We start from the raw sequence: 23,895 nt of genomic DNA, 5'->3' as shown, positions 1-23,895 counted from the left end.
TCAGGGGTGTTGATTGCAGGAAGTCTCGTTTGGTGCTAGTGATGTCATCCCTGTTCCCTGAGGTGAGCTCACACCTGGTGTGAGATCCCAGCGACGCCACAGGAAAGCATCTCGCAGTCAGGGGCGTGTCCAGACCTGCACTTGCTCTCGCTTTGTTCTGATTCAGTGAATAATAATGTTGCGATGCTGCACGCGGACCTTGGTTCGGTTTGCCTTCGTATGGCAATCAGGACAAAGCAAAACAAACTGTACGTGTGAATACGCCCTAAAGGCCACGTGCTTGCGAACGGTTTTGTGATTGGTCAGAATTTTGCAGGATGTTTTCGGATTTTCTGAAACCCCTCTGACTTTCCTTCATCTGGACAAAATCACCCTGCTATGGTTGAATGGAAATGGTGCATCAGTAGTGTGTGTACAATAGTTTGTGTAGCAGTGTTATATGAACACATTCACTTTGAGCGAGCATCAAGGCTACGTCTCGAAAACAATGTGTTGAGGCATCTAATCAAACAATTTGATCGTCTGCCCAAATCTTGGATGAGGCATTGTGCCATGTCGCTGTTCCACGTTGATCCACGTCTTGTGACCAGCGTCCTCCAGAATGTGCAGAACAGGCCAGAGATTGGCCCTGTTGGGACTGTGTTCAGCCTAGTGCAGGTGGGCTACAGCAGGTGAGTTGTATGGGTGTTGGTATCGGGTTGCTTGCATTCTCACTGCAAATGAACCGCTCTGGGGAGGGATTGCAAGTGTGCCGAGACCACCCTCTCTAGGCGATCTCAGTCCGGTTGATTTGGTCCAGAACCAAGTAACGTCTTGGCTCCACTGGTCCGTTAGTAACAGCGTTGACCGTCAGACGCTGAGGAGATTCATCCATTGTGATTAATGACGGCGCTCCGCTGCAGCCGTTGCGTCGCATTCGATGCCTGCGTCCGACGCTAGAGAATCACCGAGGTTCATTTCTGGATTTTTGATGGATGCTGACAGTTGATGCTGACTGACGCAGTAGAGCTGCGGTTAGACTGCTTGTTTACTGACAGCTTGTAAAGGTGTGGGGGGGTTCAGCTTGTAAAGGTGTGGGGGGGTTCAGCTTGTAAAGGTGTGGGGGTGTTCTTCTGTTTGGTTGTGCAGAGAATGAAGGAGAGAATGACCAGAGAGAGGAGGTAGAGAATGAACAGAGAGAGGAGGGAGAGAATGAACAGAGAGAGGAGGGAGAGAATGAACAGAGAGAGGAGGTAGAGAATGAACAGAGAGACGAGGGAGAGAATGAACAGAGAGGAGGTAGAGAATGAACAGAGAGGAGGGAGAGAATGAACAGAGAGGAGGTAGAGAATGAGGTAGAGAATGAACAGAGAGGAGGGAGAGAATGAACAGAGAGAGGAGGGAGAGAATGAGGTAGAGAATGAACAGAGAGGAGGGAGATCACATCTGAGTGAGTGAACTGCTACTAACACTCTCAGAGGGGGCTCTGTATCGTCAGGCCATGATGACTCACTCTTCTGTCTTTACCTCCTCATTCTCTCACTCTTCTGTCTGTATCTCCTCATTATCTCACTCTTCTGTCTGTATCTCCTCATTCTCTCACTCTTCTGTCTGTATCTCCTCATTCTCTCACTCTTCTGTCTGTATCTCCTCATTCTCTCACTCTTCTGTCTGTATCTCCTCATTCTCTCACTCTTCTGTCTGTATCTCCTCATTCTCTCACTCTTCTGTCTATCTCCTCATTCTCTCACTCTTCTGTCTGTATCTCCTCATTCTCTCACTCTTCTGTCTTTACCTCCTCATTCTCTCACTCTTCTGTCTGTATCTCCTCATTCTCTCACTCTTCTGTCTGTATCTCATTATCTCACTCTTCTATCTGTATCTCCTCATTCTCTCACTTCTGTCTGTATCTCCTCATTCTCTCACTCTTCTGTCTGTATCTCCTCATTCTCTCACTCTTCTGTCTGTATCTCCTCATTATCTCACTCTTCTGTCTGTATCTCCTCATTCTCTCACTCTTCTGTCTGTATCTCCTCATTCTCTCACTCTTCTGTCTGTATCTCCTCATTCTCTCACTCTTCTGTCTGTATCTCCTCATTCTCTCACTCTTCTGTCTGTATCTCCTCATTATCTCACTCTTCTGTCTGTATCTCCTCATTCTCTCACTCTTCTGTCTGTATCTCCTCATTCTCTCACTCTTCTGTCTGTATCTCCTCATTCTCTCACTCTTCTGTCTTTATATGACGAGGAGAGAGGAGGGGATAAGACAGGAGAGGGGAGGATGGTGAGGAGAGGAGAGGAGAGGATGGTGAGGGGAGGAGAGGGGAGGATGGTGAGGGGAGGAGAGGGGAGGATGGTGAGGAGAGGAGAGGATGGTGAGGGGAGGAGAGGGGAGGATGGTGAGGGGAGGAGAGGATGGTGAGGAGAGGATGGTGAGGAGAGGAGAGGGGAGGATGGTGAGGGGAGGAGAGGATGGTGAGGAGAGGATGGTGAGGGGAGGAGAGGGGAGGAGAGGAGAGGATGGTGAGGAGAGGATGGTGAGGAGAGGAGGAGAGGGGAGGATGGTGAGGGGAGGAGAGGGGAGGATGGTGAGGAGGGGAGGAGAGGGGAAGAGGGGAGGGGAGGAGAGGAGAGGATGGTGAGGGGAGGAGAGGGGAGGAGAGGATGGTGAGGAGAGGATGGTGAGGGGAGGAGAGGGGAGGAGAGGAGAGGATGGTGAGGAGAGGATGGTGAGGAGAGGAGGAGAGGGGAGGATGGTGAGGGGAGGAGAGGGGAGGATGGTGAGGAGGGGAGGGGAGGAGAGGATGGTGGGGAGGGGAGGAGAGGAGAGGATGGTGAGGAGAGGAGGAGAGGGGAGGATGGTGAGGAGGAGGGGAGGAGAGGGGAGGATGGTGAGGAGGGGAGGAGAGGGGAGGATGGTGAAGAGGGGAGGAGAGGGGAGGAGAGGAAAGGATGGTGAAGAGGGGAGGAGAGGGGAGGAGAGGAGAGGATGGTGAGGAGAGGAGGAGAGGGGAGGATGGTGAGGAGGAGAGGGGAGGGGAGGAGAGGAGAGGATGGTGGAGAGGGGAGGAGAGGAGAGGAGAGGATGGTGAGGAGGGGAGGAGAGGAGAGGATGGTGAGGGGAGGAGAGGGGAGGAGAGAATGGTGAGGAGGGGAGGGGAGGAGAGGAGAGGATGGTGAGGAGGGGAGGAGAGGATGGTGAGGAGAGGATGGTGAGGAGGAGAGGAGAGGATGGTGAGGAGAGGAGGAGAGGTGTTACAGGCCGGGAGCCAGTTCCACCCATCAGGAGGTTTTTTGTTACCTTAGCAATGCAGATATTACGGTACTGCAACTGCATATAGATACAGATACAGATACAGTCATACAAGTATGAGGTTTAGCATGGAGTATCCTGGAACACAGGGGAACTAGGAAAATAAGATTCTGGGTCTTGCTGCCTTTCTATTTTCAAATATCATCCTCAACATCCACCAACACCCAAAAAGACAAAAAAAATGTCTGTCCGCTTGACAAATTCTCATCAAAAGTGATTATTTTCAAGCACTTTATTGTATATGTCACTGCCTTACTTGTACATAAAAAAACTTCCCAAGTTTATGAGCTTCAATTTAAGCCCAAGATTAGCTTTCTGTCTAGAAGATTCCCCCTGCTGTGCCTCCAATCAGAGAAAACTGAATTTTCAATCACTACCAAATGGGAGTGAGCATATTTCTTGCATGTTGTTAATCTGTAGCTATGCTGTCTGGAGAGAGGAACCAAGTCACTGCTTGGATCCAAGGGTCCATTACTACGAGCATCAATGCAGCAATATCTATCCTGTACTCATCATATTCCCCATTGCTATGAAATATGTATCATTTTTTATTGCTAAACTTATACAAAACAGTCAACAAACATCAAGACAAAGGACATCAAAATATGAATAATAAAATTAATGAGGATACAAAAAAAATGAAAATGAATGGAAGACTATGTTCTCTCACAGTGAGGGGCTGGAAATAGTTCAATGCTTCATGATGAATAAAACCAGAACCCTGCTGGTCAGCTCCCAAACCAGCCCTATACCACCCCCATACCAGCCCCGTACCACCCCCATACCACCCCATACCAGCCCCATACCACCCCCATACCAGCCCCATACCCAGCCCCATACCAGCCCTATACCAGCCCTATACCAGCCCCATACCACCCCCATACCAGCCCCATACCAGCCCCATACCAGCCCTATACCAGCCCTATACCAGCCCCATACCAGCCCTATACCAGCCCCATACCACCCCCATACCAGCCCTATACCAGCCCCATACCACCCCCATACCAGCCCCATACCAGCCCCATACCAGCCCTATACCAGCCCTATACCAGCCCTATACCAGCCCTATACCACCCCCATACCAGCCCCATACCAGCCCTATACCACCCCCATACCAGCCCTATACCAGCCCCATACCAGCCCCATACCAGCCCTATACCACCCCCATACCAGCCCTATACCAGCCCTATACGACCCCCATACCAGCCCTATACCAGCCCTATACCACCCCCATACCAGCCCCATACCAGCCCTATACCACCCCCATACCAGCCCCATACCAGCCCTATACCAGCCCTATACCAGCCCTATACCAGCCCTATACCAGCCCCATACCAGCCCCATACCAGCCCCATACCAGCCCCGTACCACCCCCATATGACCCCCATACCACCCCCATACCACCCCCGTACCACCCCCATACCACCCCCATACGACCCCCATACCAGCCCCATACCCAGCCCCATACCAGCCCTATACCAGCCCTATACCAGCCCCATACCACCCCCATACCAGCCCCATACCAGCCCCATACCAGCCCCATACCAGCCCTATACCAGCCCTATACCAGCCCTATACCAGCCCTATACCAGCCCCATACCAGCCCTATACCAGCCCCATACCAGCCCTATACCAGCCCTGTACCACCCCCGTACCACCCCCGTACCACCCCCATACCAGCCCCATACCAGCCCTATACCAGCCCTATACCAGCCCCATACCAGCCCTATACCAGCCCCATACCAGCCCTATACCAGCCCTATACCACCCCATACCAGCTCCCATACCAGCCCTATACCAGCCCTATACCAGCCCTGTACCACCCCCGTACCACCCCCGTACCACCCCCATACCAGCCCTATACCAGCCCTATACCAGCCCCATACCACCCCCATACCACCCCCATACCACCCCCATACCAGCCCCATACCAGCCCCATACCACCCCCATACGACCCCCATACCAGCCCCATACCAGCCCCATACCAGCCCCATACCAGCCCCATACCACCCCCATACCAGCCCCATACCAGCCCCATACCAGCCCCATACCACCCCCATACCAGCCCCATACCACCCCTATACCAGCCCCATACCAGCCCCATACCAGCCCCATACCAGCCCCATACCACCCCCATGCCAGCCCCATACCAGCCCCATACCAGCCCCATACCAGCCCTATACCACCCCCATACCACCCCCATACCAGCCCCATACCAGCCCCATACCACCCCTATACCAGCCCCATACCAGCCCTATACCAGCCCTATACCACCCCCATACCAGCCCTATACCAGCCCTATACCAGCCCCATACCAGCCCCATACCAGCCCTATACCAGCCCCATACCAGCCCCATACCACCCCCATACCAGCCCTATACCAGCCCTATACCAGCCCTATACCAGCCCCATACCAGCCCCATACCAGCCCCATACCAGCCCTATACCAGCCCTATACCAGCCCTATACCAGCCCTATACCAGCCCTATACCAGCCCCATACCAGCCCCATACCAGCCCTATACCAGCCCTATACCAGCCCCATACCAGCCCTATACCAGCCCCATACCAGCCCTATACCAGCCCTATACCAGCCCCATACCAGCCCCATACCAGCCCTATACCAGCCCTATACCAGCCCTATACCAGCCCCATACCAGCCCTATACCAGCCCTATACCAGCCCCATACCAGCCCCATACCAGCCCTATACCAGCCCCATACCAGCCCTATACCAGCCCCATACCACCCCCATACCAGCCCTATACCAGCCCCATACCAGCCCTATACCAGCCCCATACCAGCCCTATACCAGCCCCATACCAGCCCCATACCAGCCCCATACCACCCCCATACCAGCCCTATACCAGCCCTATACCAGCCCCATACCAGCCCCATACCAGCCCCATACCAGCCCTATACCAGCCCTATACCAGCCCTATACCAGCCCTATACCAGCCCTATACCAGCCCCATACCAGCCCTATACCAGCCCCATACCAGCCCTATACCAGCCCCATACCAGCCCTATACCAGCCCTATACCAGCCCTATACCAGCCCCATACCAGCCCCATACCAGCCCTATACCAGCCCTATACCAGCCCTATACCAGCCCCATACCAGCCCCATACCAGCCCTATACCAGCCCCATACCAGCCCTATACCAGCCCCATACCAGCCCCATACCAGCCCTATACCAGCCCCATACCAGCCCCGTACCAGCCCCATACCAGCCCCGTACCACCCCCGTACCACCCCCGTACGACCCCCGTACCACCCCCGTACCACCCCCGTACCACCCCCATACCACCCCCATACGACCCCCATACCAGCCCCATACCCAGCCCCATACCAGCCCTATACCAGCCCTATACCAGCCCCATACCACCCCCATACCAGCCCCATACCAGCTCCCATACCAGCCCTATACCAGCCCTATACCAGCCCTATACCAGCCCTATACCAGCCCCATACCAGCCCTATACCAGCCCTATACCAGCCCCATACCAGCCCTATACCAGCCCTATACCAGCCCTATACCAGCCCCATACCAGCCCTATACCAGCCCTATACCAGCCCTATACCAGCCCTATACCAGCCCCATACCAGCCCTATACCAGCCCTATACCAGCCCTATACCAGCCCCATACCAGCCCCATACCAGCCCCATACCACCCCCATATCAGCCCCATACCACCCCCATACCAGCCCTATACCAGCCCCATACCAGCCCCATACCAGCCCTATACCAGCCCTATACCAGCCCCATACAAACCCTATACCAGCCCTATACCAGCCCTATACCAGCCCCATACCAGCCCCATACCACCCCCATACCAGCCCCATACCACCCCCATACCAGCCCTATACCAGCCCCATACCAGCCCCATACCAGCCCCATACCATCCCCATACCAGCCCCATACCAGCCCTATACCAGCCCTATACCAGCCCTATACCAGCCCTATACCAGCCCTATACCACCCCCATACCAGCCCTATACCAGCCCTATACCAGCCCCATACCAGCCCTATACCACCCCCATACCAGCCCCATACCAGCCCCATACCAGCCCTATACCAGCCCTATACCAGCCCTATACCAGCCCTATACCAGCCCTATACCAGCCCTATACCAGCCCCATACCACCCCTATACCAGCCCCATACCAGCCCTATACCAGCCCCATACCAGCCCCATACCAGCCCTATACCAGCCCTATACCACCCCCATACCAGCCCCATACCCATCCCCATACCACCCCCATACCAGCCCTATACCAGCCCCATACCAGCCCCATACCAGCCCTATACCAGCCCCATACCAGCCCCATACCAGCCCCATACCAGCCCTATACCAGCCCCATACCAGCCCCATACCAGCCCCATACCAGCCCCATACCAACCCCATACCAGCCCTATACCAGCCCGATACCAGCCCGATACCAGCCCTATACCAGCCCTATACCAGCCCTATACCAGCCCTATACCACCCCCATACCAGCCCCATACCAGCCCTATACCAGCCCTATACCAGCCCCATACCAGCCCCATACCAGCCCTATACCAGCCCCGTACCAGCCCCGTACCAGCCCCGTACCAGCCCCGTACCACCCCCATACCACCCCCATACGACCCCCATACCAGCCCCATACCAGCCCTATACCAGCCCTATACCAGCCCCATACCACCCCCATACCAGCCCTATACCAGCCCCATACCAGCCCCATACCAGCCCTATACCAGCCCTATACCAGCCCTATACCAGCCCCATACCAGCCCCATACCAGCCCCATACCAGCCCCATACCAGCCCTATACCAGCCCTATACCAGCCCCATACCAGCCCCATACCAGCCCCATACCAGCCCTATACCAGCCCTATACCAGCCCTATACCAGCCCTATACCAGCCCCATACCAGCCCTATACCAGCCCTATACCAGCCCCATACCAGCCCTATACCAGCCCCATACCAGCCCTATACCAGCCCCATACCAGCCCTATACCAGCCCCATACCAGCCCCATACCAGCCCCATACCACCCCTATACCAGCCCTATACCAGCCCTATACCAGCCCTATACCAGCCCCATACCAGCCCCATACCAGCCCCATACCAGCCCCATACCAGCCCCATACCAGCCCTATACCAGCCCCATACCAGCCCTATACCAGCCCTATACCAGCCCCATACCAGCCCCATACCAGCCCCATACCAGCCCCATACCAGCCCTATACCAGCCCCATACCAGCCCTATACCAGCCCCATACCAGCCCCATACCAGCCCTATACCAGCCCTATACCAGCCCCAGCCCAGCCCCAGCCCAATAGAGGACTGGTAGACTAGTCACTAGTACATAGAGGACTGGTAGACTAGTCACTAGTACATAGAGGACTGGTAGTCTAGTCACTAGTACATAGAGGACTGGTAGACTAGTCACTAGTACATAGAGGAGTGGTAGACTAGTCACTAGTACATAGAGGACTGATAGACTAGTCACTAGTACATAGAGGACTGGTAGACTTGTCACTAGTACATAGAGGACTGGTAGACTAGTCACTAGTACATAGAGGACTGGTAGACTAGTCACTAGTACATAGAGGAGTGGTAGACTAGTCACTAGTACATAGAGGACTGGTAGACTAGTCACTAGTACATAGAGGACTGGTCTAGTCACTAGTACATAGAGGACTTGTAGACTAGTCACTATAGACAGTGATCCTGTAATGACGGTTGCCATGGTGTGTGAGTAATGACGGTTGCCGTGGTGTGTGAGTAATGACGGTTGCCGTGGTGTGTGAGTAATGACGGTTGCCGTGGTGTGTGAGTAATCAGTCTAGCCAGACCACGTATCCCAGGCAACCGCTGCCACACGGACACACAATAGAAAACAGTGATGAAAGAGCTTCAATCACACTCAGGGTCTGGGACTTATTCTGCTGGAATCTGGGGAATGACCAGTAATTATAAAGCCAGCGATGTCACTTCCTGACTGCCCACGCTGAAAGAGAGTTTGAAAAGGCCATGAGGAATCTGACTACTTAATCCACTGGGTTGACCTTAAGGGTGCTGCAGCATAATCGCTTTTCTTTATGATCGGCTCTGTAGTTATGATGTGTTGTGTTTTATGATGGGCTCTGTAGTTATGATGTGTTTTATGATAGGCTCTGTAGTTATGATGTGTTGTGTTTTATGATAGACTCTGTAGTTATGATGTGTTGTGTTTTATGATAGGCTCTGTAGTTATGATGTGTTGTGTTTTATGATGGGCTCTGTAGTTATGATGTGTTGTGTTTTATGATAGACTCTGTAGTTATGATGTGTTGTGTTTTATGATAGGCTCTGTAGTTATGATGTGTTGTGTTTTATGATAGGCTCTGTAGTTATGATGTGTTGTGTTTTATGATGGGCTCTGTAGTTATGATGTGTTGTGTTTTATGATAGGCTCTGTAGTTATGATGTGTTGTGTTTTATGATGGGCTCTGTAGTTATGATGTGTTGTGTTTTATGATAGGCTCTGTAGTTATGATGTGTTGTGTTTTATGATGGGCTCTGTAGTTATGATGTGTTGTGTTTTATGATAGGCTCTGTAGTTATGATGTGTTGTGTTTTATGATGGGCTCTGTAGTTATGATGTGTTGTGTTTTATGATAGGCTCTGTAGTTATGATGTGTTGTGTTTTATGATGGGCTCTGTAGTTATGATGTGTTGTGTTTTTTTCAGGGATACCTAAACACTTAAGCACTCCCGCAGAACCACTGTTCACCCTGCAGGGTTGGGTCTGGGGATGGGACTGAACACACAGGGTTGGGCCTGAACACGCAGGGTTGGGTCTGGGGATGGGACTGAACACGCAGGGTTGGGACTGAACACGCAGGGATGGGACTGAACACGCAGAATTGGGACTGAACACGCAGGGTTGGGTCTGGGGATGGGACTGAACACGCAGGGTTGGGACTGAACACGCAGGGTTGGGTCTGGGGATGGGACTGAACACGCAGGGATGGGACTGAACACGCATAATTGGGACTGAACACGCAGGGTTGGGTCTGGGGATGGGACTGAACACGCAGGGTTGGGACTGAACACGCAGGGTTGGGACTGAACACGCAGGGTTGGGACTGAACACGCAGGGTTGGGCCTGGGGATGGGACTGAACACGCAGGGTTGGGCCTGAACACGCAGGGTTGGGGATGGGACTGAACACGTAGAGTTGGGGATGGGACTGAACACACAGGGTTGGGGATGGGACTGAACACGCAGGGTTGGGACTGGGGATGGGACTGAACACGCAGGGATGGGACTGAACACGCAGGGTTGGGGATGGGACTGAACACACAGGGTTGGGGATGGGACTGAACACGCAGGGTTGGGACTGGGGATGGGACTGAACACGCAGGGTTGGGGATGGGACTGAACACGCAGGGATGGGACTGAACACGCAGGGTTGGGGATGGGACTGAACACGCAGGGTTGGGACTGAACACACAGGGTTGGGGATGGGGCTGAACACGCAGGGTTGGGGATGGGGCTGAACACGCAGGGTTGGGGATGGGACTGAACACGCAGGGTTGGGCCTGAACACACAGGGTTGGGTCTGGGGATGGGACTGAACACGCAGGGTTGGGCCTGAACACGCAGGGTTGGGGTTTTATCCATCATGTAGCATAGAACTATTTTCACTCGCAGTACATACGCTTGTAACCTTCCGCTTGAACTTCAGGAGGTCTTGACTGAGTTTGGAGGCTAGCGTGGAAGAACAGCCGCTTCCAGGTCACAGGTCAACACAACAACAAGTGGAGAAGCCTAGGATTGCTTTGCAGCTGGTATTTCATTGAACGTGTTAGATAGAAGTGTTTGTTGATCAAAACAAATATGAGATGCGGATGAATCTAAACATCTCTTGCTTGGGTGTCAATACAAATCAATGGATAAAATATGATCAATGAAACCCGATCGGAAGCATACTTTGTGCCAATTTTTTGCTAGAACATCAACGGACACCAGTGACCACTTAGTGAGTTTCCTGTCCTTGAAAACAAGTTGACAGTGTTTTTGAGGGATTTTGTTTATGCACCTGTGCATCCATTGAGTGTGTTGTGGTGACGGGCTATCGGCCGCTGCTCATAAATAACCTTATAACATGGATTAGAATGCTAAATTCCGAACCTGGCCTTTCATATTTTCGCTCGCTCGTTATCAACTCCTGCTAACAGGAAATAATAGTGAAAAAAAGGTAGCAAAAACCCTCCTGAGGAGAGGATCTGGCTCCCGGCCTATTAGGGCCAGCGTGTCCGTAAGGAGAGAGGAGGAGACGGGAGGAGACAGGAGAGGGGAGGAGACAGGAGAGGGGAGGAGAGGACGGGGAGGGGGGGGGTAGAGGAGCCTCCCCGAGGGTAAAGACAAGTCCCCTGATTTACATGTTTACATCAGCTTCTTGTTCCACGTTGATCCACGTCTTGTGACCAGCGTCCTCCAATAGCTGCCTAGCTGAATGTGCAGAACAGACCAGAGATTGGCCCTGTTGGGACTGTGTTCAGCCTAGTGCAGGTGGGCTACAGCAGGTGAGTTGTATGGGTGTTGGTATCGGGTTGCTTGCATTCTCACTGCAAATGAACCGCTCTGGGGAGGGATTGCAAGTGTGCCGAGACCACCCTCTCTAGGAGATCTCAGTCCGGTTGATTTGGTCCAGAACCAAGTGCGATTGGCGTGTTCACATATGCCCAAACGAACCAATCGGGGGAGGAAACACTTCAGGTTTGGGAACAAAGATTAAGTTGTGAATACACCCTAGGAAACGTCCAGTCTAGTTGTCACGTGCTTCATGTCGGCTACCCCCCTGTTGGGAGACAGCTTGTTTACAAACGTGAGGGCGTTTTCTTTTGTTTGTGCTTACAGTGCTGTAAGTCAGTCAGAGATAGTGTACTTGAGTGAGGTATGCAAGTCAGTCAGAGATAGTGTACTTGAGTGAGGTATGTAAGTCAGTCAGAGATAGTGTACTTGAGTGAGGTATGTAAGTCAGTCAGAGATAGTGTACTTGAGTGAGGTATGCACGTCAGTCAGAGATAGTGTACTTGAGTGAGGTATGTAAGTCAGTCAGAGATAGTGTACTTGAGTGAGGTATGTAAGTCAGTCAGAGATAGTGTACTTGAGTGAGGTATGCAAGTCAGTCAGAGATGGCGTACTTGAGTGAGGTATGCAAGTCAGTCAGAGATAGTGTACTTGAGTGAGGTATGTAAGTCAGTCAGAGATAGTGTACTTGAGTGAGGTATGCAAGTCAGTCAGAGATAGTGTACTTGAGTGAGGTATGTAAGTCAGTCAGAGATAGTGTACTTGAGTGAGGTATGCAAGTCAGTCAGAGATAGTGTACTTGAGTGAGGTATGTAAGTCAGTCAGAGATAGTGTACTTGAGTGAGGTATGTAAGTCAGTCAGAGATAGTGTACTTGAGTGAGGTATGTTATCAGCCCATAGGAGACTATATGGGAGGATGAAGAGAGACAGAGAGAAAAAGAACAGAGAGGAGGGAGAGAATGAAGTAGAGGATGAACAGAGAGGAGGGAGATCACATCTGAGTGAGTGAACTGCTACTAACACTCTCAGAGGGTGTGTGTGTGTGTGTGTGTGTGTGTGTGTGTGTGTGTGTGTGAGGGGGGAGTTCTCTGTGGTCAGGCCATGGTGACTCACAGCGATGGAGACAATTACTGACACTCTTCTGTCTGTATCTCCTCATTCTCTCACTCTTCTGTCTGTATCTCCTCATTCTCTCACTCTTCTGTCTGTATCTCCTCATTCTCTCACTCTTCGGTCTTTACCTCCTCATTCTCTCACTCTTCTGTCTGTATCTCCTTATTCTCTCACTCTTCGGTCTTTATACCTCCTTACTTTCTCACTCTTCTGTCTTAAGCCTGGAGGTCATAAGCCCTGAACACCCAGTGTGTGTGTGTGTGTGTGTGTGTGTGTGTGTGTGTGTGTGTGTGTGTGTGTGTGTGTGTGTGTGTGTGTGTGTGTGTGATATATCCGCGACATCCGCAGATATCCGCATCAGCGGGTGGGTGGGCCAATAAAAATCCACATTGTGATTAATTTCGGGTGGATTTGTCAGTTATATTCATATTTAATAACTACTATAATTATATATATTATATTATAACAACTGTGAGAAAGCGCGAGACCTGCCAGCAGCTCAGTCAAATACCCTCGACCACTTCGCCAACCCAGATCCTGCCTATAATCTGCGGCTCATATATAGCCTACCTATATCGGCCAGTAGCCCTTCAATGGACGTACCGTAAGAACGCATCGTTTTTTTTACGGTATACGGCCTTAGGATTGTACTGTTCAACTCAAGGCTTAATGTTGTCCTTTCATACTACTCACAAAATGACTATATGGCAATAAAATAACACAACAAAATGTTATTTTCATATTGAACACCTTGCACCTTGACTCTACAATAGACAACTGACTATGCACTACTGTATACATGTGCATTACATGCCTCTCTTCTTTACAAAGATGGTCACAACCACAACATGTCCTGAGAGCACATGCAAAATAACAACATATGGCTACTTGTGTACGTAATGTGTACGTCTGTATGTTTAATAAAGCTTTAAAGAAAAGTTTCAATCAAGACTTGAGTATTACCTATTCTCTTGAGTACTATGTTTACAATTGTTCATTCATGATATTATTACAATTGGCCTTTCAAGTCTGCCTACACTTAGGTTACTTGGATAAGAACCATTTTAATTACAATTTCTTTAAAAAAAAATATTATTATTATTTTTTGATATTTTGACAGGTACAAACATGACAACGCACAATGCACATATCTTCAAATAACTGTCATCATTTTCTCCCCTTTTTAGCCCCCAACACAAAAGCCCCCCAAAAACAAGCTACACATTAACACACCCACCCCCAAACACAACCCCCCTCTGGCAAAACAAACCAGACCCGGTGAACATGGAATCTGTTCAACACATTCACCCGGAAGAACCAAACAAAAAAGAAATATTTGAAACATACATACAATAACAAAAAACACAACAACGGACAAAACACAGTCAACATGCCTTCATTCTTACCTACAGACCAATTCCCTCAACATCCAGCATTAAATCTTTCAATTTCAGTCACAAACAATCCCCATACTTCATTATACAAGTCCTCCCTACCTGCAACTCTATATGTGACTCGTTCATATGTTGCAATTTTAAACATTGCTTCTACCATTCATGATAGGTGGAAGGGGTGGAGGACCTCCAGTGTCTTAACGTTACTCTACAGCCAGTTGTCACAGCCAGTTGCAACCACAACCTCCCACGATTTGACATTTCAATATCCTCTGGTATCAATCCCAAGAGACAGAGTTTTGTTATGTTATGTTATGTTATTTTTATTTATAATGCGCCCCCCAACCAACTGTTACATCAGCCTGGGGCGCAGCCCAGGTACAAAGAGAGACAAACAAAAACAAAGGACTGCAGAGACACAAAATGAAACTACATTTAAGACACAAGACAAGGACATAAATTATAGATCGTCTGTGACAAAGAGGTGAGTTTGAAGCTGTGCTCTAAAAGAGTCCAGGGTGGTGGCGGACTTGATGTTCAGAGGAAGCTTGTTCCACAGCCCAGGTGCCATCACTGAGAATGCACCGTCTCCCTTTGTGACAAGTTTTGACCGTGGGACCTTCAGGGTCATCTGGTTGTCAGATCTGAGCCGGCGACCAGGCCTGAAGCTGGTAGGTTGGTCCAGGAGATCTTTGATGTAAGCTGGGGCGAGACCATTGAGGGCTTTGAAGACATACGTGAGGATCTTGAATTTCACTCTGCGCTTCACTGGGAGCCAGTGAAGGGAGGAGAGGACAGGAGAAATGTGTTCCCTCATCTTAGTGCCTGTCACCAGCCTGGCAGCGGCATTTTGGACTAGCTGCATGCTGTGGATGGTCTTGTCGGTGACTCCAGCATAGAGGGCATTACAATAGTCCAGTCTGGAGAAGATGAGCATTAGTACGACCCTCCGTAGGTCGCTGGAGGAGAGGAAGGACTTGATTTTGGATACTGTGCGCAGTTGGAAAAAACAGGATTGCACCACAGATCTCACTTGCTTGTCAAACTTGAGGTCTGTGTCAAATATGACCCCAAGGTTTCTGACGTGGGATTTTTCAAGGGTGGACAAACTTCCTAGATAATTTCTGATCTGACTGATCGAGGTGGAGTTGCCGATCAGAAGGATTTCACTCTTGGTGTCATTGAGCTGCAGGAAGTTTTGTGACATCCACTCCTTTATGTCCCGCAAGCAGTCCTTCAGACGGTCCAGCCCAGAGGGATCGTCTGCCCTGAGTGGAAGATAGATTTGAGTATCGTCTGCGTAGCAATGGAAGGAAATCTTATGGCGATGAATGACTTGGCTGAGGGACAGCATGTGGATGGAGAAAAGGATGGGACCCAGTATTGAGCCCTGAGGGACCCCGCAGGTGAGGTTGACACGGCAGGATGAATGGTTGGCTATATTCACTGAAAAGGTCCTGTTGTTGAGGTAGGACTTGAACCAGGACAGGGCTGTGTTGGTGATGCCAACCCCCTGTTGGAGGCGGTCGAGGAGGATGGTGTGATCTATAGTATCAAATGCTGCACTGAGATCCAGGAGAACCAGTGCAGCACATTTCCCTGAGTCAACGATGAGGAGTAGGTCGTTTAACACCTTCAAGAGGGCAGACTCGGTGCTGTGGCCGGCCCTAAATCTGGACTGACATTTCTCCAGTATGTTGTTGTGTTGGAGATAAGGCTGCAGCTGACTGAGGACAGCCTTTTCTAACAGCTTTGACAGAAATGGTAATTTTGAGATGGGTCTGTAGTTGCTGGGGATAGTGGGATCTAGGCTGGCTTTCTTAAGAAGGGGCTGGACCACCGCTTCTTTTAGGCATGATGGAACGATACCTGTGGCCAGGGAGCAGTTGATGATGGACAGGATGTGAGGACCAACTGCCTCAAAAACCTCCTTAAGGAGGGGGGCAGGGACGGGGTCATGAGGGGACGTGGCTGGTCTCAAAGCGGCGGCCATCTTGGAGAGGGATGAGAGTTTTGGGGTTTTGATCAGCAGTACCTTCAGAATCTTATTTAATAAAACAAAAATCTTATCCCACATGTGTTCTGTTTTCTCACAATAGTACAATAAGTGCACTAAGGTCCCAACTTTCTTATTACATCTCCAGCAGATGTCACTGTTCCTTAATTTCAGTCTAGCCAATTTACATGGGGTCCAATAGCTTCTATTGATTATCTTATAACGAATAAGTTGTGATTACATTTCACGTGAACACTTATGCCAGGACGCAACACGTTTATTCCAATCAGCAGTTGAGATCCCCTCCCCAATATCCTTTTCCCAACTAATCTTTAGCCCTTCTAGTCGTGGTGTGTGCGCATCCCTATTACAGTTTACTTCTAAGGGCAAATCCTTTACTTTCATATCTTCATATCAATATAATATCAAGATCCTAGTAGATGTCCAAATAACCCAGTGTAATGAAAAATAAATAACCTGTGTCTTGGGTCTACTTATTCACCACCTAAAGGGAAGTGCAAAACGGCAAATCATGACCTTTATCCAGAAACAAAAGTTGAACCCATTGCAGCAAAATAGCTAACATTACAGGAATCATCAGTGTAACTGCTTTAGCCACTGACCGCTACCATTAATGTTATGGAAGCTGCTGCTAGTTGTTGTGAGCTCATGAGCTAACTGGCTATCCCGCTCTCATTGTGCTGGATTAGCATTGGAAGCATTGGAACTGATGTGTCCAGGTGACAAGACCCACCTTTATTTATCAGACATTACCGTCCTACCAGTCCCGCACATCAGCCAGGCTTGACCTGGCCTGGTTTTGGGGGTGTTCTTCTGTGGACCCTGCGAGGGGGGCTGCCGGTGGCTGTTTGGACGCCATCCACTCGGCGCGCAGCTCTTCAGCCAACTGGAGGATGAAGTCGCATCTGGGGAGGCTCTGTTGACTATGCGTCTCTCCCCCAGTCCCCAGCGAGTCCAAGCTCCCCCAATGAATAATACTTATTTATAATAGCCTACATAGCGCGAAACTGTGCATATAATAGGCTGTAGCCAGCGCGAAACTGCGCATTCCCTATAGCTGTTCATTGAACGTCTGGCGCCCGATATAGGTATAAATTAAAAACATACACAATATTTTTTTATTTGAATGATCTTGAATATATTTAACAATATGGGGTGCAACAGAACACCATTTTAGGAAAAGTCATTGACTGGCGGACTTCAATGTTTTATTAAAATATAGTTATGTGCAAATGAAAACCCACAATCGTCCAATGGACGTCTTTGGCGGTTCTAGTGTTAAATTGTTTAAGTCAAGAAAATGCGCCTATATGAAAAGCGAATGAGCACGAACGGCTGGACATAATTTAAATGTAAATACAATAACTTTCTGTTTGGCGGGTTGGGTGCGGGTCTCTAAATGTTAGAAGATAATTACGTCGGGTGGATGATGGATTCAGGTGAACTCAAACTCATCCACGCATCTCTAGTGTGTGTGTGTGTGTGTGTGTGTGTGTGTGTGTCAGTCATGGAAGCTCTTTAATAGGTGAATAACCCATGGGGAGATGTGGCACGCTGATGCTGTATTGATGTATTCCTAGCAGCCAGACGCTGAGTGACGCGCTCGATATTCTCAGATATTAGTGTTCAGCTGGTTCCTGTGTTGAGTCATCCATATGAGAGAGGGGTTGTTTGGGTCGATCTCGTACTCGGCTGCTATTATCCCTCCAGCAAAAAACACTCTTCTGCTTCCAATCACATATTAAAGGATTGGTCCTTTTAATGGTTTTTCTTGTTTTCAGTAGTAATTTATGATGCAATTTTGAAGATGAATTTAGCCTAATAGGAATTATAATTGCTTTTTTTGTTTTTGTTTCAAATCTCAAGTCTACTGGTGTGCAGATGATAATTTCCTTTCCCTGTTTCCCTCTCTCTCTCTCTCTCTCTCTCTCTCTCTCTCTCTCTCTCTCTCTCTCTCTCAATGACCCACCCTTACTCTTCTTATCAGCCTCTCTCTCTCCCTCCCTCTCTCCCTCCCTCCCTCTCCTATCAGCCCCTCTCTCTCTCTCTCTCTCTCTCTCTCTCTCTCTCTCTCTCTCTCTCTCTCTCTCACCACTCTTCTCCACCTCTCTGTCCCCTCTCTCTTTCCCTCCCTCTCTCACCCTCTCCCCCTCTTTTCCACTCCAGTGCAGAATCTCATCATGAGAGTTGTTCCTCCAGAATGACCTGACTCCCCACAGACGAGCGACGGGCCTTTTAGCGTTCCGTTATACCAGGAACATTGAATATATCTGAGTGCCTGCGTTGGAGCAGAGGCTGCTGGGAGGACGAGGGCCAGGCAGAGTAGAGCAGGCCTCCAGATGGCTCGGACCCGGGGAGGCGGGCCACCCCCAGTAGGGAACCTCTGGTTCCGTGTGTATCGGTGCTCGGACCCGGGGAGGCGGGCCACCCCCAGTAGGGAACCTCTGGTTCCGTGTGTATCGGTGTTCAGACCCGGGGACGCGGGCCACCCCCAGTAGAACCGCTGGTTCCGTGTGTATCGGTGCTCAGACCCGGGGAGGCGGGCCACCCCCAGTAGGGAACCTCTGGTTCCGTGTGTATCGGTGCTCAGACCCGGGGACGCGGGCCACCCCCAGTAGGGAACCTCTGGTTCCGTGTGTATCGGTGCTCAGACCCAGGGAGGCGGGCCACCCCCAGTAGGGAACCTCTGGTTCCGTGTGTATCGGTGCTGTTGACACCGTAGAACCATTCTATTTCTATCACCTCACTCTATTTCTATCACCTCACTCTATTTCTATCACCTCACTCTATTTCTATCACCTCACTCTATTTCTATCACCTCACTCTATTTATATCACCTCACTCTATTTCTATCACCTCACTCTATTTCTATCACCTCACTCTATTTCTATCACCTCACTCTATTTCTATCACCTCACTCTATTTATATCACCTCACTCTATTTATATCACCTCACTCTATTTATATCACCTCACTCTATTTCTATCACCTTACTCTATTTCTATCACCTCACTCTATTTATATCACCTCACTCTATTTATATCACCTCACTCTATTTCTATCACCTCACTCTATTTCTATCACCTCACTCTATTTCTATCACCTCACTCTATTTCTATCACCTCACTCTATTTATATCACCTCACTCTATTTCTATCACCTCACTCTATTTCTATCACCTCACTCTATTTCTATCACCTCACTCTATTTCTATCACCTCACTCTATTTATATCACCTCACTCTATTTATATCACCTCACTCTATTTCTATCACCTTACTCTATTTATATCACCTCACTCTATTTATATCACCTCACTCTATTTCTATCACCTCACTCTATTTCTATCACCTCACTCTATTTATATCACCTCACTCTATTTCTATCACCTTACTCTATTTCTATCACCTCACTCTATTTATATCACCTCACTCTATTTATATCACCTCACTCTATTTCTATCACCTCACTCCGCCACGGAGATGAGAGCTCCGAGCTCGGAGGATTTGGACGAAATTAGATATGAAGAGATATTTGGCTGAGATTAGATGTGAGATAGAAGATAATGAGGACACGTGGGAAACTGCGTGGTTGTTCAGTCCTTTTTGGTAGGAGGACGGATCCGGTCTCGTCTGGTTGATCATGGTCATCGCCAGAGCTGCTGTTACTCAGCTGTCATATCCTCAGATGTGTGGGTGTCTGTTTCTGCTGCCAGTCAGTGCGTCTGTCTATAGTGAGGTAGAGAAGGGACATGTGAAGTGTCCGTCTAGTATAGAGACAGAGAAGGGACATGTGAAGTGTGTCTAGTATAGAGACAGAGAAGGGACATGTGAAGTGTCCGTCTAGTACAGAGACAGAGAGGGGACATGTGAAGTGTCTGTCTAGTATAGAGACAGAGAAGGGACATGTGAAGTGTGTCTAGTATAGAGACAGAGAAGGGACATGTGAAGTGTCCGTCTAGTACAGAGACAGAGAAGGGACATGTGAAGTCTGTCTAGTATAGAGACAGAGAGGGGACACGTGAAGTGTGTCTAGTATAGAGACAGAGAAGGGACATGTGAAGTGTCTGTCTAGTATAGAGACAGAGAAGGGACATGTGAAGTGTGTCTAGTATAGAGACAGAGAGGGGACATGTGAAGTGTCCGTCTAGTATAGAGACAGAGAAGGGACATGTGAAGTGTCTGTCTAGTATAGAGACAGAGAAGGGACATGTGAAGTGTGTCTAGTATAGAGACAGAGAGGGGACATGTGAAGTGTCCGTCTAGTATAGAGACAGAGAGGGGACATGTGAAGTGTCTGTCTAGTATAGAGACAGAGAGGGGACATGTGAAGTCTGTCTAGTATAGAGACAGAGAGGGGACATGTGAAGTGTGTCTAGTATAGAGACAGAGAGGGGACATGTGAAGTCTGTCTAGTATAGAGACAGAGAGGGGACATGTGAAGTGTGTCTAGTATAGAGACAGAGAGGGGACATGTGAAGTCTGTCTAGTATAGAGACAGAGAGGGGACATGTGAAGTGTGTCTAGTATAGAGACAGAGAAGGGACATGTGAAGTGTCCGTCTAGTATAGAGACAGAGAGGGGACATGTGAAGTGTCCGTCTAGTATAGAGACAGAGGGGACATGTGAAGTGTCCGTCTAGTATAGAGACAGAGAAGGGACATGTGAAGTGTGTCTAGTATAGAGACAGAGAGGGGACATGTGAAGTGTGTCTAGTATAGAGACAGAGAGGGGACATGTGAAGTGTGTCTAGTATAGAGACAGAGAGGGGACATGTGAAGTGTCCGTCTAGTATAGAGACAGAGAAGGGACATGTGAAGTGTGTCTAGTATAGAGACAGAGAGGGGACATGTGAAGTGTGTCTAGTATAGAGACAGAGAGGGGACATGTGAAGTGTCCGTCTAGTATAGAGACAGAGAAGGGACATGTGAAGTGTCCGTCTAGTATAGAGACAGAGAGGGGACATGTGAAGTGTGTCTAGTATAGAGACAGAGAGGGGACGTGTGAAGTGTGTCTAGTATAGAGACAGAGAGGGGACATGTGAAGTGTGTCTAGTATAGAGACAGAGAGGGGACATGTGAAGTGTGTCTAGTATAGAGACAGAGAGGGGACGTGTGAAGTGTGTCTAGTATAGAGACAGAGAGGGGACATGTGAAGTGTGTCTAGTATAGAGACAGAGAGGGGACATGTGAAGTGTGTCTAGTATAGAGACAGAGAGGGGACATGTGAAGTGTCCGTCTAGTATAGAGACAGAGAGGGGACATGTGAAGTGTGTCTAGTATAGAGACAGAGAGGGGACATGTGAAGTGTGTCTAGTATAGAGACAGAGAAGGGACATGTGAAGTGTGTCTATTATAGAGACAGAGAAGGGACATGTGAAGTGTGTCTAGTATAGAGACAGAGAGGGGACATGTGAAGTGTCTGTCTAGTATAGAGACAGAGAGGGGACATGTGAAGCGTCCATCTAGTATAGAGACAGAGAGGGGACATGTGAAGCGTCCATCTAGTATAGAGACAGAGAGGGGACATGTGAAGTGTTCTTGAAGATCCAGTCATTCTCTGTCCTCGCTGCTCCCCAGTCATCTCCCTCTCCCTCTCATTATGGTCTGTTGACCTTTCCCTGCTGCTCCTCCATGCTGCCCGTCCTCGCGGGCGCCCGCGGATGTTATTTAAGCTGAACAGGGATGAGCACAGAGGGGAGGTCGTCCTCCCTGTGGGGGTGACCTGCAGTTCAGGAACAGGATGGTCAGTACCCCCCCCCCCCCCTCGTTTCCCTTTGAGAAATCAGAGGTCTCACGGCTGACAGCTGAGTGGAGCAGGACAAGCCCCTCCCACTACGCTGCTGTGGATCAGAGATTACATAACATCAGCCAAGGAAGCAAGCAAGGAAGCAAGCAAGGAAGGAAGCAAGGAAGGAGGCGTTCCTAGAGTATTCCGATGGGGCCCAGATCCTTCCTGCCTCTGTCAGATGACATATTGACTCAGATAGCAGTGTGTGGCCACGCCCATGCCGGGCGATGGAGGGGTTCCTGCTCTATGAGGGCAGTCCAAGCCCGTCTGTTGCTCCATTGGCTGAACGCCCACAGGGGGGCGGGGACTTGCGCTCACCAGGGATACAGGGACATATGTTGTCGTTTGCTCTTATCAGTCTAGCAATTTATTTCTGATTTCATTATTCGCTGTAGAGTGGCAGACCCTGGTACCAGAACTAAACTAACCACCCTCGGGAGGGGTGGCCCAGTACCCCCGCCCCCCCCCCCCCCAAAACAAACAACTAAACTAACCACCCTCAGGAGTGGTGGCCCAGTACCCCCGCCCCCCCGGTGAGATCATGTGTGGTTCTATGAGTCCAGGGGGAGAACCCCGGTGGGATCATGTGTGGTTCTATGAGTCCAGGGGGAGAACCCCGGTGGGATCATGTGTGGATCTATGAGTCCAGGGAGAGAACCCCGGTGGGATCATGTGTGGTTCTATGAGTCCAGGGAGAGAACCCCGGTGGGCGGTGGAACCTTACTTCCTGTTTTAACCAGGTTACCCAGGTCTCATTGAGAATGATTTATTGTGTTAGATAAGTCCTCCTGTAATGTGTCTGGGGAAATGATGGGGATGAGTGTGCCAGAGATCGTGCTTCTGTGTGCGTGTGTGTGTGTGTGTGTGTGTGTGTGTGTGTGTGTTACACGGGGACATATGTCCCAGCAGAGCCCGTGTGCCTGACCTGGCGTCTCCCCGCCGTGTGTCCGTCTGTCCCAGGCTGTCCCTGCTGGAGGAGTGGCGCGGCGTCCGTGACCAGGCGCTGTCCGAGCTCAGCGGCATCCCAGGATGCATCTTCGTCCACGCCGGAGGCTTCATCGGCGGGAACCGGACCCAGGAGGGGGCGCTGGAGATGGCCAGGAGGACCCTGCAGGCGGCGGCCCGCTCCCCTCCCAACGGCGCCAGCTGACCGCCTGGCATTTAGCCACCGGCCCCGCCTCCCCGACCGGAGACCGGGGCTGGGCCGACGGTCAGGAAATCATTTCAACACGTGTTTGGTTTCTTAGTCCTTCAGTTGGGTTTGGGGAGGAGATGGAGGGGTGACCAGGGATCCAGATCTTGTCATATTTGTTGAAACGATCATTGAAAATGTCCTTATTTTGAGTGTGACTGTAAACCAACCCCGACGCTCAGGTCACACCTGACTTACACTCGCTGTACAGTTTGCTCGCTGTGTACCTCTTTTCTAATAAAAAAACATTTGAACAACCGCCTGTCTTCTTCTGGTGAATGGGTTGTCCATCATGGCGTTTTACTTCTCATTAGCGTGACTCAGGAGGGTTTCTGGAGGAGGAGCCAGCTGCGTCTCCTTGGCGCCACAGACGGGAGATTCTGTCCTTCTGCTGCGTTTGCCAGAAACTGAAGGAGTGCTGGAGTACCTTTCATTATCCACCGCTCTGCTGCCGCCATTAGCACAGGGTCCCTGTAGACACACGCTTTACACGCCTGAACCCACACACACACACACACACACACCAACAC

General features: G+C 50.2%; 1 protein-coding gene across 1 annotated transcript in view; it reads left to right on the top strand.

The window, feature by feature from the left end:
- Positions 1–23,564, top strand: part of myg1 (myg1 exonuclease) — a 47,431-nt gene extending 23,867 nt beyond the window's left edge. The window contains exon 7 of the mRNA XM_084462591.1: positions 23,134–23,564. Coding sequence (XP_084318717.1) covers positions 23,134–23,323 — 190 coding nt within the window. The 3' untranslated portion in view covers positions 23,324–23,564. The remainder of the gene's footprint in view (positions 1–23,133) is intronic.
- Positions 23,565–23,895: the final 331 nt, after the last annotated feature.

The sequence above is a fragment of the Borostomias antarcticus genome (assembly GCF_949987555.1).
Source record: "Borostomias antarcticus genome assembly, contig: scaffold_136, whole genome shotgun sequence".
NCBI classification, from domain to species: Eukaryota; Metazoa; Chordata; class Actinopteri; order Stomiiformes; family Stomiidae; genus Borostomias; species Borostomias antarcticus.
Note: the sequence above shows the minus strand (reverse complement) of the source record. Positions and strands in the feature narration are given on the sequence as shown.